Genomic DNA, 18,385 nt, shown 5'->3' on the forward strand with positions numbered 1-18,385 from the left:
ATCATCAGCAAATTTGCTGATCCAATTTACCACATTACCATCCAGATCATTGATATAGATGACAAATAACAATGGACCCAGCACTGATCCCTGTGGCACACCACTAGTCACAGGCCTCCACTCTGAGAAGCAATCCTCTACTACCACTCTTTGGATTCTTCCATTGAGCCAATGTCTAATCCAATTTACCACCTCTCCATGTATACCTAGCGACTGAATTTCCCTAACTAACCTCCCACACGGGACCTTGTTGTGTGAATGTAGAAGCTAAGGACTGCAGAATATGAAAAAATAGAGAAGGAATACCTGACTGCTGCAGTTTCCAATAATTAATGCATCTGCTAATGCCAACTGGCCAGCTACCATCCCCTGTTCCAGTGGTGGGACGACTCCTTCTGCCAGACGATTGGAGGTTACCACAATGCTGTTGTCATCATTTAACACAATTGCAGGATCTGCCTATAAAAAATATTGAAAAATGATTATTGTGTGTATCCAAAGCCAAATAGGTAAGTTATTTATCTATTCCATCACATGAGACTTGTTAACATGATTCTCCTGGGAAAAAAATTGAAGTCATCCATCTCTGAAGCTTAATGTTTATAATCAGTCATAAATAAAGCGCCAACAAAATACCCACCTCTTTCACCAAATGTGACCATTAACACAAGTCAGAATTGTGGTAGAAAGTTATCAGTATGGTGCTTCAATGTCAATTACAACGTGCATCTCGAAAACTGTCACAAAAGGATGGCATAAAAAGAAAAAGATGAAAATAAGGTACAAGGTAACATGGATTTGATTTCAGTAAATGTGATCCACAAACCATCTAAACGTCGGCTGGTAAATGCATGAATATCCACATTGAGTCCATCGTAGAAGCTAGAGAGAGGAAATTACACGACTATTCAGATAAAACTACTTCCGGCCAGTGCTGACTAAATCGTAACTGTTCTTGAACCTAGTGATGCAAGTCCTGAGATACCCATACCTTCTAACTGACGGCAGCAGCAAGAAAAGAGCACGGCCTGGGTGGTGAGGATGTTTATTAATGGATACTGCTTTTCTACAGCAACGTTTCATACAGATGTGCTCAGTGGTTGGGAGTGTTTTACCTGTGATGTACTGGGCCAAAACCACCATGTTTTGTAGGATTTTCCGCTCAAAGGCATTGGTGTTCCCATAACAGGCTGTAATGCAGCCAGTCATTACACCTTCCAACACACATCTATAGAATTTTTCTAAGGTTTCTGATGACATGTGAACCTCAGCAAACTCCTGAGGAAGTAGAGTTGCTGTCGTGCTTTCTTCACAGTAATATTTATATGATGGGTCCAGGACAGGTCCTCTGAGATACTGACACCTAGGAATTTAAAGTTACTGATCCTCTCCACCTCTGATGATTACTTGCTCATGGACCTCTGGTTTCCCTTTCCTGAAGTCTACAATCAGCTCCTTGGTCTTAGTGACATTGAGAGAGGTTGATGTTGTTACACCACTCAGCCAAGTTTTCAATCTCCCTCCTGTATGCTGATTCATCACCCTCTTTGATACAGCCCACAACAGTGGTGTCATCAGCAAGCTTGTATACGGTATTGGTGTTGGAGCAGTACTCAGCCTCACAGTCACAGCTGTACAGCAAGTAGAGTGGGGGTTAAGTACACATCCCTGCAGTGCTCCTGTGCTGATGGAGGTTATGGGGATGCTTTTGCCAAACCAATGTCTGGGGTCTACAAGTGAGGAAGTCCGGGATCCAATTGCATAAGGGGGTATTGAGGCCCAGGTCGGAGTTTACTGATTAGTTTTGAGGGGATGATGGTGTTAAATGCTGAGCTATAATCAATAAAGAGTATCCTGATGTGTGCATCTTTGTGAAGAGCAAATGAGATAGCATCTGCTGTAGACCTGTTGCTTTGATAGGCAAATTGGAGCAGAGCCAATTTGCCATCCATTCAGGAGCCGATATGCTTGAACACCAGCCTCCCAAAACACTTCATCACTATGGATGTAAGTGCCACTGGGTGATAGTCATTTAGACATTGCAAACGAAGGATAAAAGGCCAGTTTGACAGACACTCAAACACCTTAAGTAGTAGTCAGTATTATTACTCAGGCCACAGCGGAAGGCATTTCTTCTCAAATAATGACAACACTTTCAGTACTTTTCACATTTCTCGATGACTTGGGAGGCAGCAGCTTCTTACAAATCACTCATGTGAACAGATTATGCACTAGAAATGAATGGTGAAATGGCAGGCTACAAATTTCAACTTCCTCACCCCCATTGCAAATTTCAGATGCTGGACCTACTGCAGCAAAGGATGTCAAGTGAAAAAGCAGGCAAATCCCATCAGAAAGGAACAATGGAAAAGTCTGCCCTTGTAAAGATTACACAAAAACAGTCACCAAAGATGCTTTTCAGTTACAGCAGAAACAGGTAAAGGTTTACAGCATGAACGGTCTCAGCACAAAATGTTGACTGTTTATTCCCTTCCACAGATGCTGCCTGATGTCGGATGGTGGTATAGAATTGCTATTTTTCTTATAGTTTGAAGTTTCAATGCCCACTTGTAATTTTATGTATATACGCACATATAATTATTCAGTGAATTTTCCAATTATAGTACAGTTGCTTCTAAATTTTCTAGAAACTTCTTAGTTATCAGTAGCAGGTGTCACACCATTTGAATTTGGCTATTTTATAGGTTAATTGGTTAATTGCTATTACTGGAATGTTGTTATCTCTAGTCTGAATATAAGACGATCATGACTGCTTTTTCCTTTGTCTTTCTTTATTCTTTGTCGAAAAAATTGCTAGCAACAAGTTTTATGCCTCTTTCTTGATTTCCAAAGAACCTCTGGATCACAAAAGCATCAGGATCCAACACTGATTTGCTGAGTTCCTCCAGTATTTTTTGCGTGTTGCTCAAGATTTCCAGCATTTGTGGAATCTCTTATGTTCTTCATCAACTATCTTATTAAAACATCTATGAAGGAATAAATGTTAACAATTTGTTTTTACTTCTGTCACTTACACAGACTTTTAAAATCTTGCTGCATGCTCCAATTTTCATTTTTAGATATTATGAAAATGCTTATGACATTAGTTTATGAAGAAAAAAGTTAGTAAATGGGAAATGTAATATTGTAATACCCTACTTAAACAATGGGTGGAAAGGAAAAGGGGGGTGGAGGTGAGAGGGTGCTAGAAAGAGGGCAGGAATCATGAGGGAGAAAGATGTTTAACATTCTGCAAGAGCAGGTGAAAATATGGGCAAACATTAGAACTTGTGAGAGACAGTGAGAGATCAAGTGAAGGGTAGTGAGCAAGTAAGAGTGAGAGCAATTAAGTGAAAGCCATCTGTTTTCCAGTAATCACTAATAAGTCAAAATTACTTTTCCACTATTTTTCTCACGTTCTCCAGAACTCAACTGCAATTGTAGTATCTCATCCTATAATTTAGTTGGGTTTTATATAACATCCATTTTAATTTAGTGAATTGATATTGAATATAGTTTAATTAAGTTCTTCGTATAAAACATCATTCAATAATCTAACGGAGCCTGCCATCACCACCTGAGAATGAGCAAACTAAAAAAAACAAACCACAAGCTTTAGTGATAATTCAACTGCAGGTGCTCCCCAGCTTACGTGTGTTTGGAAGACAAGGTGAGATGGATTTGCCAGCAGCTGCAGGGCTACAGGCATCTTCTGCCAGGTGGGAACTTGGCTCAAGGTCGCATCTCCAACTTACAAACTGTCTGGGTCGCAAACAGTTCACAGGCACAGTACCCTATTGTAACCTTGGGAGAACCTGCATTTAAAATTTCCACTATTTCTCCTTTTCTCCAATTTTACTGGATGTAGATTGTGCCACAGAAAGTTCCCCTTTAATAGCGACAGTTAATACCACACATTAGCTTGCAAAACCCCTTACTTTTTCTTAAGCAAGTTATCTAAGCAAGTGAGGGCGAACAAGAGAAACACCAAAGAGCATTGCTTAACAACAAAGGGCAATTTCAGGACAAGAATGTACAAAATTAGCATAGAATGATACCAATTTTTTCATAATATGTTTGAAAACTGGGCAAGTGGGACTTGTCAGCCATGGTTAGCAGCATATCCTGAAGGAAAACTCTCCACAGCCTCGGGGAAAGCTTCGGGAGGAAACCCCGAGGAAAAGCCCTGAGCTGGAGTCCATAAGGAAGACCTATATTGAGTTCAACACTGACTGGCAACTCCTGTGACATCGCTGCTAGCACCGAACTGTACCAGTCTCTGCTGTTCCTTTAGGTTCATCAGCTGCGTAGAAAGGCAGAGGTGCTGCATGGGCAACAGCATAATCTTTATATCATACTCCCCTCGTCTGTGTATAGACAGTTAGGATACAACATCCATGGGCGACCCTGACGATTGGAGAGCCTTCATGTTTGAAAAATAAATGGATGAAATAAAGATTGCTCCTGTGCCCACCTGTACCTTTGGAGTTGTGTTCAACAGTGATTTCATTACAATAACACATCACATATTTCAACAAACAGGTGAAGATTTTTTTTAAGTACGTAACCATTTTTTTTTACCTTCACAATCCTCCAAATGAAGTTAGAATGAGTGTACAGAATGAATCTTTTCATAAATCACTTTAACTAAAATGGAAAATTAATATATTGACTCAATGAAGGAAAAAGATTTGTTCTTTATTTTACACACACCATTTGGTCTCCAGCTACCATTACTTAATTAACACACTTCCTTCATTAAACAAGACAGAACAAGTAGCAGTGATAATTGATAGCTATCAAAATGGTTTTCTATTATTGGAGCAGTTCAGTAAAAAGCACTTCCACCCCTTCCCTTTGGCAATCATCCAGCTAAGAAGTGGTAAAACTCCACCTATTTTCAATGTATGAGTTTGATTATTTGTCAAAATTCCACTGCCATAACCAATTAGCAACAAGCTTCAGCTGCATTAATAATAATCATCATCATTTATCAAAACCGTGCCTTAAAATACAAACACATATAGAAAAACAAGACTTTTATCGGTATTTACAGATGCAACAGTATGTTAATAGGATAGTTAAAAATGTAACCAAGGTAAGTACATGTTTGATAGAGCTACTTAGAAAAGCATGTAATTCAGATAACGGTAGTAGAATCATTTCAAGCATGTATAAGGGTTTGTCAAATCTTAAAACACATTCGACTTCATACATTAAAACAAAATGGGAGAAGGAAGGAGGGATAATTATATCTAAGGAAGAATGGACAACAATATGGAGGTATCAATGGAAGTGTACCAGTTCACAGAAATGGAGGGAGTTTGGATGGAAAAACTTGCTATTTTATTACACCCTCTCAGAAATCTCATTATGATAGTAACCTCCCTGTTTGCTGGAGAAATTGTGGAAATCAAAATGCAAACCATTATCATATTTTCTGGGAATGCCCCGTTATCAAAGACTATTGGAGTGGGATACACAATGCCCTAAAATACATCTTTAAATGTGAAATACCCTTAGAAAGTAAGACCATATATTTTGGGTATATACCTCAAGAATGGTTGAAAAGAGATAAATATTTAATGAATATACTGCTGGTGGCTGGTAAAAAGATTCTTACCAGGAAATGGTTATCACGGGAGAGCCCAACTTTAAATGCATGGATGGAAATTACAATGGGCATTTACAAAATGGAGAAGATAACAGCATCTGTTAATAAGTTGGAACAATTTGATTCATACTAGAAAAATGGTTTAACTACATAACACTTCATTATTTTATTAAAGTCTGTCACGAGCCTTGTGGCCCATCAGGCCGGCGCTATGCCAATTTCCGTGGCGTGAAGCGACTGACCCTCATAGGCCTGATCTTATTCTCACAAATCAATGAATATGTTGTAAAAAAAAAAGATCACTCCCTACTTGTACGCAGGTTTCTCCTTTTGCTTGTTCTTTCTTTCCTCTCTTTTCTATAAGTGTATACCTCAGATAAATATTGTGTGATTTGTGACATATATGACTATATATATGTGTGTGTGTGTGTACATACACACACACACACACACACACACACACACACACACACACACAATATCTGAAATACATCTTATGGAAATGTTTGTTTGATGATGAACTTCAATAAAAAATAAATTACAAAAAAAATACGAACACATAAATGAAATCACACCTTACTACAAATACACATCTGATCCAGTTTTAGAGTCAGAATACCACAAATTATATTATGACCAATCAGTTATTACAGATACGACAATCCATAACAACCATCCAGACATGATAATGCAGGATAAACAAGCAAGAACAACTTCTTTAATAGATGTAGCCATTCCAAACACACATAACTTACAGAAATCAATAAGTTAAGAACACCAGAAATACATTGAATTAAAAGAGGAAATTGAAAGACTTTATAACATGAACAGGGTATACATTGTCCCGATAGTAATATCTACAACTGTATCATCCCAAAGTAACTACACAATAGCATTAAACAATTAGGACTACACAGTAATTAATATCTATGTAAGTCTCCAGAACACCACAATACTAAATACCACCTGAATAGTCCGAAACTTCCGAGCAATTGACAATTGAGCATGCTTGGCTATGCCTGTACTCAGGTTATACCAGCTTGAGCTGAGATAAAATGTTTTAAAATTTTTATAACAACATCTTTATTTATAAAGCACCTTTCATACATTAAGATGTAGCTTCAAAGTGCTTTACACAGATTGTAAATATTAACCAATCTAGTCATAAAAATGAGACAAAATTAAAAATCTTAGACAAACATTATGTAGAATAAAATACAATATATCAAATTATATAAATATAATCAACGTCAACACGCATTAAGTAATATAATAAGTAGCCAAATTTTAAAAATAGGTTTTTAGAAGCGTTTTGAAATGCTAACCTGACATATCTCAGTCGGTAGAGTATTCCAGATTTTTGGTGCATAAGAGCAAAAGGCCACATCACCGATTCTTATATAGTTGGGTCTAAGAACACTAAGCAAATCAGTATTTGTGGATCTAAGATTACGATTAGGACTGTAAGGGAAAAGACACTCCAAAATATATGGAGGAGCTAGATTATTCAGAGCCTTATATACAGTTAAGAGTATTTTAAAATTGATCCTAAAGGACATGTGCAACCCACGTAATGATGCCAAAACTGTTGAAATGTACTCAGATTTTCTGTTTTTGGTTATTATTAATAATAATAAGTACCTTATTGATCCCGAGTGGGAAATTATTTTGTTACGGCAGCAACATTTAATAACACACTTAGCAATAATAATAAATATAACAATATTAACTAATAAAGTACAGAATAATACTACACACAATAATTTACCAATGTGCAATAATAATGTACGAAATAATAAAATAGAGACTATTGTACTATGACGTGTGTTCTCCTGTTGTACGGAGATGAACTGTTGTATATGCTTATTGCATTTGGTAGGAAAGATTTCCTGTAATGATCCTTGTGACAGCGGAGCTGAATGAGCTTGTTCGAAAGTGTGCTGCACTGCTTATTCAGTAGGTCATGGAGAGGATGTGCCTGATTTCCCATAATGGATAACAGTTTGTTTAGTGACCTCCTCTCCACCACTAACTCAGAAGAGTCCAAGTTATAGCCAAGGACGGATCCAGCCTTTTTGATGAGTTTATTTAGTCTTTTTCATCACCAGCACCGATGCTGATCCCTTAATATAAAGCTGCAAAGACTGCACTCACTACATTTTGTACAAACTGCAGCTGATTTACATCTTCCTTAGGCAATCCTGAAAAGAGTTCATTACAGTAGTCCAATCGGCTAAAAACAAAAGTGTGTATCAAATTTTCTGCATTTTGAGATGTTATAAAAAAAATTGAACTCTTGCAATGTTCCTTAAATGAAAGAACAGTCTTAGTTCATTATATATGGTTAATAATGTGATTTGAAATTTAGCTTAGAGTCAATAATAATGCCTAAATCTTTACCTTTGGCTCGATTTGTAAGGCCAGATAATCAAATTTATTTCTAAGATTCACACTGTTTTTTTTTATTGAAATCAGTAACTTAAATTTGTTTTTTCCTTATTTAGTTTAAGGAAATTTTAACTCATCCGTTCTGTAATACCAGTAAGACACTGGACCAGTAGGTTCAGAGCCTCAGGGTCATCTAGTGCAAGAAACAAATACAGTTGCATGTTGTCCGCATAACTGTAGTAATTCACCATGTGGTTTGAAATAATCTGATCTAATGGGAGTACAGTGAGAACAACAATGGGCCGAGAATTGATCCTCGCAGCACACCAAACACAAGATCATCGATTTTGGATGCACAATCACCACAGCTAACAAAGAACCTTCTCATGAGGAAATCTGCAGATGCTGGAAATTCAAGCAACACACACAAAAAATGCTGATGAACGCAGCAGGCCAGGCAGCATCTATAGGAAGAGGTACAGTCGACGTTTCGGGCCGAGACCCTTCGTCAGGACTAACTGAAGAAAAGATAGTAAGAGGTTTGAAAGTGGGAGGGGAGGGGGAGATCCAAAATGATAGGAGAAGACAGGAGGGGGAGGGATGGAGCTAAGAGCTGGAAAGTTGATTGGCAAAAGGGATACAAGGCTGGAGAAGGGGGAGGATCATGGGACGGGAAGCCTAGGGAGAAAGAGAGGGAGAGGGAAGCCCAGAGGATAGAGAGCAGGCAAGGAGTTATAGTGAGAGGGACAGAGGGAGAAAAAAAGAGAGAAAAAAGGGGGGAAATAATAATAAATAAATAACCACCTTCTTGTTATATAAGATTGAAACCAGCTTAACGCAGTACCAGAAAGACCTACCCGTTGACTAAGGTGGTTTATGAGAACACTGCGATCTATGTTCAAAAACTGATATGTTACATGTCAGAATTAAACCGTAAAGTCATTAACAGCAATGTAGTTTCTGTCCTATGACTTGATCCAAAACCTGATGATATTTGTCAAGAATAGAATCTTTATTCAAGTAATCATTTAAATTGTTGAAAAACTACATTTTCTAAAATTTACTTAGAAAAGGCAGGTTTGAAATAGGGCTAAAAATGTCTAAAACAGAGCAGTCATTTTTCTTAAGCAGGGACTTAACTACTGCAGATTTTAAGGAATCTGGAAAAATGCCAGAAACTAATGAGCAATCAACTTCTTTAAAAAAAAACCTGTGGGAATAGGATCAAGGAAACAAGTGGACTGTTTTAGCTGATAAATTTTTCAGGTAAATTTATTTTAGGAAAAGAGTTCAGTTTGCGGTGTTGAGCTCTTTGAGGTTCAACAAGGTGTATTCTTCAGATCTGTATTGTATTACATCTTATATTATATCTGTCATGAGTGTTGCATCATTGTGTGATACGGAAACTGCAAGGCATCGAACTGCAAGAACCTACAGAGGATAGACTGTAGAATCCACTGAGAAGCTCATCGGGGTCTACCACCCCCCTCCCCCCTTTTGTGACATTTACTGAGCATTGCAGAGGAAGGATCTAAAGCGTTGTTCAGGATCCTTACTACCCATCACACAATCTCTTTGATACACTACTGTCAGGAAAGAGATACAGAAGCATATGCCAGACTGGATAAATAACAGCTTCTTCCTTCAGGCTGTGAAACTAATGAATACACTGCCACCACCGGTTTACTATACTGTTTACTTGTGCTGCGCACCATATGCATTTTGAACTATATTTTATTAACTTATTTATGGTAATATTTTGGTTTATGTGCTGTGCGTGATATATGTTTTGTGGGTGCACTGTGGTCCAGAGGAGCTTGAACTTGAACTTGTCTTCATTGCTGAAGCACTATCAGCATTAACAGAAAATATTACAGTAAACCACAACATTATACGAAAATAAACAAAGAAATGACGTGGTGATACAAATTCTTATATTATACCAGTTATGATTACCTCAACAAAAGCAGCCACCTCTTGTAATACAAGATTCCACTCTAGCTGATCTTCAGTGTTGAAGCGATGTGTATAATCTTCAATCTCATCTGACAACTCCTGATAGAATTAAAAACCACTTTGGTGTATACTGTAGCACCATAATAATGAGATTACCATTTTCAAAGTGATGCGTGTAAAGTTAAACCAGCACAATGGGGAAAAAGCAGAAACAATTGTAAATAGATCACTATGCCGCCACATTCTATAACAAACAGCATCAGATAGTAATTGCACTCAGGAATGAAATGGTAATTGCAGTGGAGTGATAAAACACTGTTCTGCTTAGATTTTGTTTTGTATTCAAAAGGCTGGCAATGGTGAAACATTACCAATTCAATCATGAACAATTCCAAACTTTGCATTGAGAAAGGTTTCATATGTTAAGACTGCTCTAAAATTTAACTGCAGCAAATCCATCAGATTAAAACAAACTTTGTTACTTACAGATGAAACTATGAAAATTACTTTTTTAAAAAATCACGGGCACATCTCTATAGCCACAATGAGGCCGTTTTCAAATTGGAGGAACACCTCATATTCTGTCTTTGTCACTTCAAACTGATGGCATGACCATCATGCAATTTTCCCCCCTCCCTTCTCTCTTTTTCCATTTCCCAATCTAGCTCCCCTCTTACCTCTTCTCTTCTCATCTGTTTATCTCCTCCCCGTTGCCCTCCTCCCTTTTCTCCACTCTCTTCTCCTGTCAGATTCCTTCTTCTTCAGTTCTTTACCTTTTCTACCTATCAATTCCTAGCTTCTTAATTCTTCCCCCACTCCACCACCTTCTTATTCTGGCTTCTTCGCCCTTCCCCTCCAGTCCTGAAGGGACTCAGCCTGAAACATCAACTGTTCATTCATTTCCATAGATGCTGACTGACCTGCTGGGTTCCTTCGGCATTTTGTATGTGGTACTCAGAAAAATCACGGACAAAGTTTGTTGGGGTAACTCATGGGAATCTTAATTAATTCAAACAGGTGATTTTTAAAATCAAACAAAATGAGGTGGAAACCTGAAAGATACCAAAGGTCCAGAATCATAAGGGGATTTAAAGATGAGGACATGGGTTTTAAATTCAATACATCAGCAAAGACAAGGTGGAAGACAGGGGTGGTGACTGAAGATTGGATGCTTTTGACTAAGTATTTTTCATGCTGAAAATTTCAGGGTAATGGAGGGAAAGTGGAAACTGATCTTCATCAGCAGTATGGGCAAAGAGCAAAGAGAGAAGTAAAGAAATAAAGCTAGAAATATAAAGTTCACACAAGGATAGCAAGTTTGAAATTTATATACAGGTTAAGAAGTTTACCAGGGTTTGTACATTTGGATTGACTCCCAGCAAGAAGCTGGAAGAAGTGGATTTGCAAAGTATTGGTTTATTGCAATATTGAAAAACAGAAGATAGTGAATTCAACAATAATAAACTGATCTAAAAACAAAAAGTTCAGAAATAGAGTTCAGTTTTAAAAAGTTATAAGCGTGATTAGTAAAAAAAAAAATAAGCATAAATGTACAATTCACAAAAATACCATACCTTTACAAGATCTCTGACAAGGTCCATTTTGTTAAGCAGCAGACAAACTACTATGTAACGAGCATAATACCGTAGCTTTTTAACTACAAGCTCAGGCCTGTAAAAAAGTAGTGCAACTTAAATTCAATACCAAGAAATATTGTGTGATACATCCAAGCAAGAAACAAGAGAAAAATGTTAATAAATACAGATAAAATTAACAAAATGAATTATTTGCAAGTAGTTTAGACTGTCTGTCCAATCCATTGCTCTAATTCAAAAGTATTTGTGAAATTCTAAAAATTACAACTTGTAATGGAAAACAGACTCAAGTCCTGCAAAATGTATCACAGAAAAAAAATTAAAGTGTAACCAAAGACATAACAAATTGTACTTGTGGTTATAAATACGCTGAGGTTACTTATGAAAATAAACCACAGATCTAGGTCTTTTATGTTGTGAGGAAATTGGAGAAACAATACAGGTATAAAATCTTACCGATCTTCCTTGGTGACCTGGGAATAATAGGCCCTTTGCCTAATTGCAGAGTAGAAGGAAAATGCTTCATTAAGATAACTGGTCTCAGAAGTACGCAAGCTTGGTAAAAGGGTGGCAGGAAACAAAAGAAAGACCAGGTCATATTGAAAATAGACGAGCGAAGTTAAAGTTGCATCAGAACATAAAAGTCATGAGAAACAACATCTGTAAAAATGATAACACCTCTTTGGCTTATAACAAATTGAAGCTTTTCAAGGTGGACTCTTTGTCAGAGTAACACACAGAATCTCTTGTGCTTAGTCTTTTAACCATTCATTTTCAAGGAAGTAAGTACAATGGGGTCTGGCATAAAACCTTTTTCTACTCCTCTCCTCCACAACCCCAATGTTTTGTGTTAAAGAATTTGTAACAGGGCACTCTTAAGAGCCAATGTGGAATTGAGAAAAGAGAAATCACATTGGACAAATCTATTCGTGATTTTGAAGTTGCAATTAGCAGATAAAGATGAACAAACAACATGATGTGACAATAGCTACTTTAATCTAGATTTTCAGAAGGCTTTCAGAAAAGAAGCATGTTAACAGAGTTGAAATAATTTTCTGTATTGTGAAATAGTGAATAGTGGGCTGCCATGTAGTGGGATGCCAAATAATTACATTGTCAAATTTGCCGATTACACGACAATGTTGGCTCATCACCAACAACTATGAGGTGGCCTACAGAGAGGAGGTGGAAGAAATCAAGGCTTGCTGCCAGACAAATAACCTCTTCCTCAATGTCAGCAAGACAAAGAAGGTGTTTATATCAACTTCAGCAGAACTCACACCCCTCTTTTACATCAGTGGCACAGCAGTAGAAACTGCAAGCCATTTCAAACTCCTGGGAGTGCACATCTTTCACAACCTCTCATGGCCCAGAACACATTCTACACCAGCAGGAAAGCTCACCAACACATCCACTTTCTGAGGAAGCTGAACAAAGCTGGGCTATGCACATCCATACTCACATCTTTCTACAGATGCACAGTAGAGAGCATCCTAACATGCTGCATTGCTGTATGGTATGGAAACTACATTGTGGCAGACAGAAAGGTTCAGCAATGGTAGTGAAAACTACCCAATGCATTATTGGCAGCAGCCTACCCACCATCAAGTTCACAAATAAAGAAAGGTGCTGGAAAAGGGCCAGTAACATCATGAAGGATCTCACTCACCCTGCTCATGGACCGTTTGTCCAACTCCCATCAGGGAGGAGGCTATGTAGCATCCACGCCAAGACCACCAGACTCAAGAACAGTTACTTTCCCCAAGCAGCAAGGCTGATCAACACCTCCACCCACTAACCCAGCCTCCACATCCCCAACCACCACCATTTTATCATTTTCTGTCAGTCACCTTATTTACAGACACTTATGTGCCTAGCATCAGTTCATATATATACAATGTATATAAGCTATCTTATGTATTTATATTTACTGCAGATTTTTAAAATTATTGTATTCTTTATTTTACTGTATTTTTTTGTGTTGCATCAGACCCAGAGTAACAATCATTTTGTTCTCCTTTACACTTTGTACTGGAAATATCATTAACCAATCTTGAACTCTTGAACCTTGATTAGAAGCTCAGTTGTTCATAATCTTAGTTAATTATTTGGACAGATATCAAATGCCAGTGACATCAAACAAGGTGGGCTGTAGGAGGAATGGTGGGAATCTTCAGGGTGATACATAGGTGAGGACATAGCAAATAGAATATAATAGGGAAAACTCAGTGATTCAGGAACAGCTCTTCCCCTCTGCCATCCAATTCCTAAATGGACATTGAACCTGTGAACACTACCCCACTTTTTTTATATGTATTATTTCTGTTCTTTGATTAATTAATTTATTATTATTATTATTTTTATTTTTCTTCTATATTGTTTGCATTGAACTGCTGCTGCTAAGTTAACACATTTCACGACACATGCTGGTGATAACAAATCTGATTCTAATTTGTTTAGGGAGCTTAAGGTAAAGGAACCCATAGGAAGTAGTGATCATAATATGATAGAATCGACCCTGCAATGTGAGAGGGAGGAGCTAAAGACAGGTGTATCAGTAAAGGGAATTACAGAGGCATGAGAGAGGAGCTGGCCAAAGTTGACTGGAAGGGGACACTAGCAGGGTGACAGGAGAACAGCAATAGCTGGAGCTTCTGGGAGCAATTCAGAAGGCACAGGATAGATACATCCCAAAGATGAAGAAGTATTCTAAAGGGAGGATGAGACAACCGTGGCTGACAAGGGATGTAAAAGACAACATAAAAGCAAAAGACAGCCATATAATGGAGGAAAAAAAACATAGGTAGGAAGTGGATTGGAAAGTTTTTAAAAACCAAGAGAAGGCAACTAAAACGCCATAAAGAAGGAAAAGATGAAATATGAAGGTAAGCTAGCTAATAATGAGAGGGAACTTGATGATGGTGAGGACAATATGAGTGAGGTTGATGTTCTGGAGCATGTTGATATTAAGGGGGAGGAGGTGTTGGAGTTGTTAAAATACATTAGGACAGTTAAGTCCCCGGGGCCTGACGGAATATTCCCCAGGCTGCTCCATAAGGCGAGGGAAGAGATTGCTGAGCCTCTGGCTAGGATCATTATGTCCTTGTTGTCCATGGGAATGGTACCGGAGGACTGGAGGGAAGCGAATGTTGTCCCCTTGTTCAAAAAAGATAGTAGGGATAGTCCGGGTAATTATAGACCAGTGAGCCTTACGTCTGTGGTGGGAAAGCTGTTGGAAAAGATTCTTAGAGATAGGATCCCTGGGCATTTAGAGAACCAATGGTCTGATCAGGGACAGTCAGTATGGCTTTGTGAAGGGCAGTTTGTGTCTATCAAGCCTGATAGAGTTCTTTGAAGAGGTGACCAGGCATATAGATGAGGGTAGTGCAGTGGATGTGATCTACATGGATTTTAGTAAGGCATTTGACAAGGTTCCAAACGGTAGGCTTATTCAGAAAGTCAGAAGGCATGGCATCCAGGGAAGTTTGGCCAGGTGGATTCAGAATTGGCTTGCCTGCAGAAGGCAGAGGGTGGTGGTGGAGGAAGTACATTCAGATTGGAGGATTGTGACTAGTGGTGTCCCACAAGGATCTGTTCTGGGACCTCTACTTTTCGTGATTTTTATTAACGACCTGAACGTGGGGGTAGAAGGGTGGGTTGGCAAGTTTGCAGACGACACAAAGGTTGGTGGTGTTGTAGATAGTGTAGAGGATTGTCAAAGATTGCAGAGAGACATTGATAGGATGCAGAAATGGGCTGAGAAGTGGCAGATGGAGTTCAACCCGGAGAAATGTGAAGCGGTACACTTTGGAAGGACAAACTCCAAGGCAGAGTACAAAGTAAATGGCAGGATTCTTAGTAGTGTGGAGGAGCAGAGGAATCTGGAGGTACATGTCCACAGATCACTGAAAGTTGCCTCACAGGTGGATAGGGTAGTTAAGAAAGCTTATGGGGTGTTAGCTTTCATAAGTCGAGGGATAGAGTTTAAGAGTCGCAATGTAATGATGCAGCTCTATAAAACTCTGGTTAGGCCACACTTGTTCTTGTTCCACTTGTGTCCAGTTCTGGTTGCCTCACTATAGGAAGGATGTGGAAGCATTGGAAAGGGTACAAAGGAGATTTACCAGGATGCTGCCTGCTTTAGAGAGTATGCATTATGATCATAGATTAAGGGAGCTGGGGCTTTACTCTTTGGAGAGAAGAAGGATGAGAGGAGACATGATAGAGGTCATGCACTTTGGTAGAAGGAATAAGTGCGTCAACTATTTTCTAACTGGAGAGAATATTCAACAATCAAAGCTGCAAAGGGACTTGGGAGTCCTGCATGAATCCCTAAAAGATAACTTGCAGGTTGAGTCAGTGGTGAGGAAGGCAAATGTAATGTTAGCGTTCATTTCGGGAAGACTAGAATATAAAGGTATGGATGTAATGCTGAGGCTTGACAAGGCACTGGTGAGGCCTTACTTGAAGTTTTGTGAGCAGTTTTGGGCCACTTATCTGACATTGGAAAGGGTTCAAAGGAGGTTCATTTATAATGATTCTATGAATGAAAGGGTTATCGTATGAGGAGTGTTTGATGGCCCTGAGCCTGTTACTTGCTGGAATTTAGAAGAATGAGGAGGGAACTCTTTGAAACCTATCAAATGTTGTTGAAAGGCATCAATAGAGTGGATGTGGAGTGGATATTTCCTGTAGTAGGGGAGTCAAGGACCAGAAAGTACAGCCTCAGAATATAGGGTAACAGAGGGCATCCATTTAGAACTGACATAAGGAGTAATTTCTTTAGCCAGTAGGCAGTGAATCTCTGGAATTTGTTGCCACAGGCAGCCTGTTGAGGTCAGGTCACTGGCTGTATTTAAGGCTGAGGTTGTGGGTTCTTTATTAATCAGGTTATGCGGAGAATGTAGAATAGTATTGTGAGGGAAAATGGATCAGCCATGATGAAATGGTGGAGCAGGCTCAATGGGCTGAACAGCCCAATCTGCTGCTATGTTTTATGGTTTAAACAACCTAGACTGTTAGTCTTATTGCAAGAGGATTAAGCACAAAAGAGGTGATGTCTTCCTCCAGTTGGCAAGGCCACTGGTGAGACAGCATTTAAAACACTGTGTATAATGTAGATCTGGTCTTCATTGCCAAAAGAAGAATATACTTGTAGAAGTACAACAGATTGATTACTGGGATGACAGCTTTGCTGTGCAAGGAAAATTAAACAGAATTGAGAAGAGCTCTTTAATATAAAAGAATGAGAAATTATCTCACTGAAATTCAGAAAACTCACTGTCTAAGAGCAAGGGTCATAGCCTCAAAATAAGAGGTTGGCCATTCAGAATATTGTCCCAGTGCAGACAAAGGTTGATGGGCAAAATGGTCGGCATGTAAGTGGTAGCCCAAGGGCCCACCTGTATTATGTGATTCTATGATTCCAAGCCATAGATAAAAAGAATTTTTTTAACCCAGAGACTGGTCAATCTTTGGAACCAAGGATACAGTGGAAGCTCAGATATTAAAGACCAACATAATTTTAGATATTATGGGAATTAAAGGATATGGGATTAATGGAGGAAAATGGTACTAAGGCATAAGGGTAATTTAACTGCAAATAGGAATAGCCTTAAGTGTTGCCTCTGTGCATAAAACGACTTCAAAATTCAGACATTTAAGGCACTATCAGGAAGAAAAAGTGCTTTAAACAAACATCTTTTTAAAAGTTTCATACTACTTCATTTGCATTTCAACAATCCAAAACTCATGCTTACTAATAGTGGTAGTAGAGTTGTCCGATTTTCGATGCAATTTCTCCAATTTGCCACCGCTTCAAGCCATACCTGTTATCCAGGATTTGTCTAGGGTGAAAAGCAGACAAATAAACTATCCCATATGTATTGTCTAAACAAGCAAAAAATACATTTCACATTCTAACTCTTCCAAAAAAACTCCACATATACTTGTAGCTTGAGCTAGCTTTATGTTTCCAATAATTATAAGGCCAAAATTAAAACTGTGCAAATATATTAATGAACAAATTACCAATAACAGCATAAAATCCATTCAACTTAATTCTTAGCAAATACTTAGATAGACAAAAACATCAAACAAGAAAACTGTATATTTTACTGAAACTAGCTAGTTTGTTACTTATACAACAATGCAAGATGGATAGTATGCAATGAAGAACGTATATGACAGTATGATTTAAGTGACTTTTTATTTTATGAAATGATTGCTTTCTTATTCTTCTTAATAATTTCCATTATAACCACATGGTATCAGAAATAAAATACAAGCTACTCAGACCACGTGGCCAAGTGGTTAAGGCATTGGACTAGCAACCTGAAGGTCATGAGTTCGAGCCCCAGCCGAAGGAACGTGTTGTGTCCTTGAGCAAGGCACTTAATCACACATTGTTCTGCGACGACACTGGTCCCAAGCTGGTCCTAATGCCCTTCCCTTGGACAACATTGTGTCGTGTAGAGGAGAGACTTGCAGCATGGGTAACTGCTGGTCTTCCATACAACCTTGCTCACGCCTGCGCCCTGGAAAGTGAAGACTTTCCAGGCGCAGATCCATGGTCTCGCAAGACTAACGGATGCCTTTACTTTTACTCAGACCAATATTCAGAATACAAAGAACTAAAGAGAAAGACAAATCCTGTGAATGACCAAGGACAAATATTTCACCCATTGCTGACTATTTAAAGACCCATTAAATTGACCAATGGTAAAATTAAGTATATTTGCTAGTCAAACTGAGGGTTTACAGAAAATTGCAATAGAGTAACTACTTGCATTGATAAGGACAAGGCATTGAGTAGACAGTCGGGATTAGCTTT

General features: G+C 38.5%; 1 protein-coding gene and 1 long non-coding RNA gene across 7 annotated transcripts in view; one reads left to right on the forward strand and one right to left on the reverse strand.

Moving 5' to 3' along the window:
• LOC140186060 (uncharacterized) overlaps window positions 1–2,991 on the forward strand; it is a 43,284-nt gene extending 40,293 nt beyond the window's left edge. Inside the window, exons 4-5 of one of the 3 annotated variants that reach the window (XR_011882773.1) lie at window positions 2,298–2,437; window positions 2,819–2,991. This is a non-coding gene — a long non-coding RNA (uncharacterized lncRNA). Of the gene's footprint in view, window positions 1–2,297 lie in introns of all 3 variants that reach the window. The other 2 variants (XR_011882774.1, XR_011882772.1) reach the window with 2 other exon arrangements.
• Window positions 1–18,385, reverse strand: part of scai (suppressor of cancer cell invasion) — a 144,111-nt gene that overhangs the window by 32,574 nt on the left and 93,152 nt on the right. For all 4 annotated transcript variants that reach the window (XM_072239899.1, XM_072239900.1, XM_072239901.1 and 1 more), the window contains 5 exons: window positions 17,313–17,399; window positions 12,010–12,108; window positions 11,533–11,629; window positions 9,959–10,057; window positions 307–459 (listed from right to left, as the gene is read on the reverse strand). In XM_072239899.1, the coding sequence (XP_072096000.1) occupies window positions 307–459; window positions 9,959–10,057; window positions 11,533–11,629; window positions 12,010–12,108; window positions 17,313–17,399 (535 nt within the window). The remainder of the gene's footprint in view (window positions 1–306; window positions 460–9,958; window positions 10,058–11,532; window positions 11,630–12,009; window positions 12,109–17,312; window positions 17,400–18,385) is intronic.

The sequence above is a fragment of the Mobula birostris genome, chromosome 22 (assembly GCF_030028105.1).
Source record: "Mobula birostris isolate sMobBir1 chromosome 22, sMobBir1.hap1, whole genome shotgun sequence".
Classification (NCBI taxonomy): Eukaryota; Metazoa; Chordata; class Chondrichthyes; order Myliobatiformes; family Myliobatidae; genus Mobula; species Mobula birostris.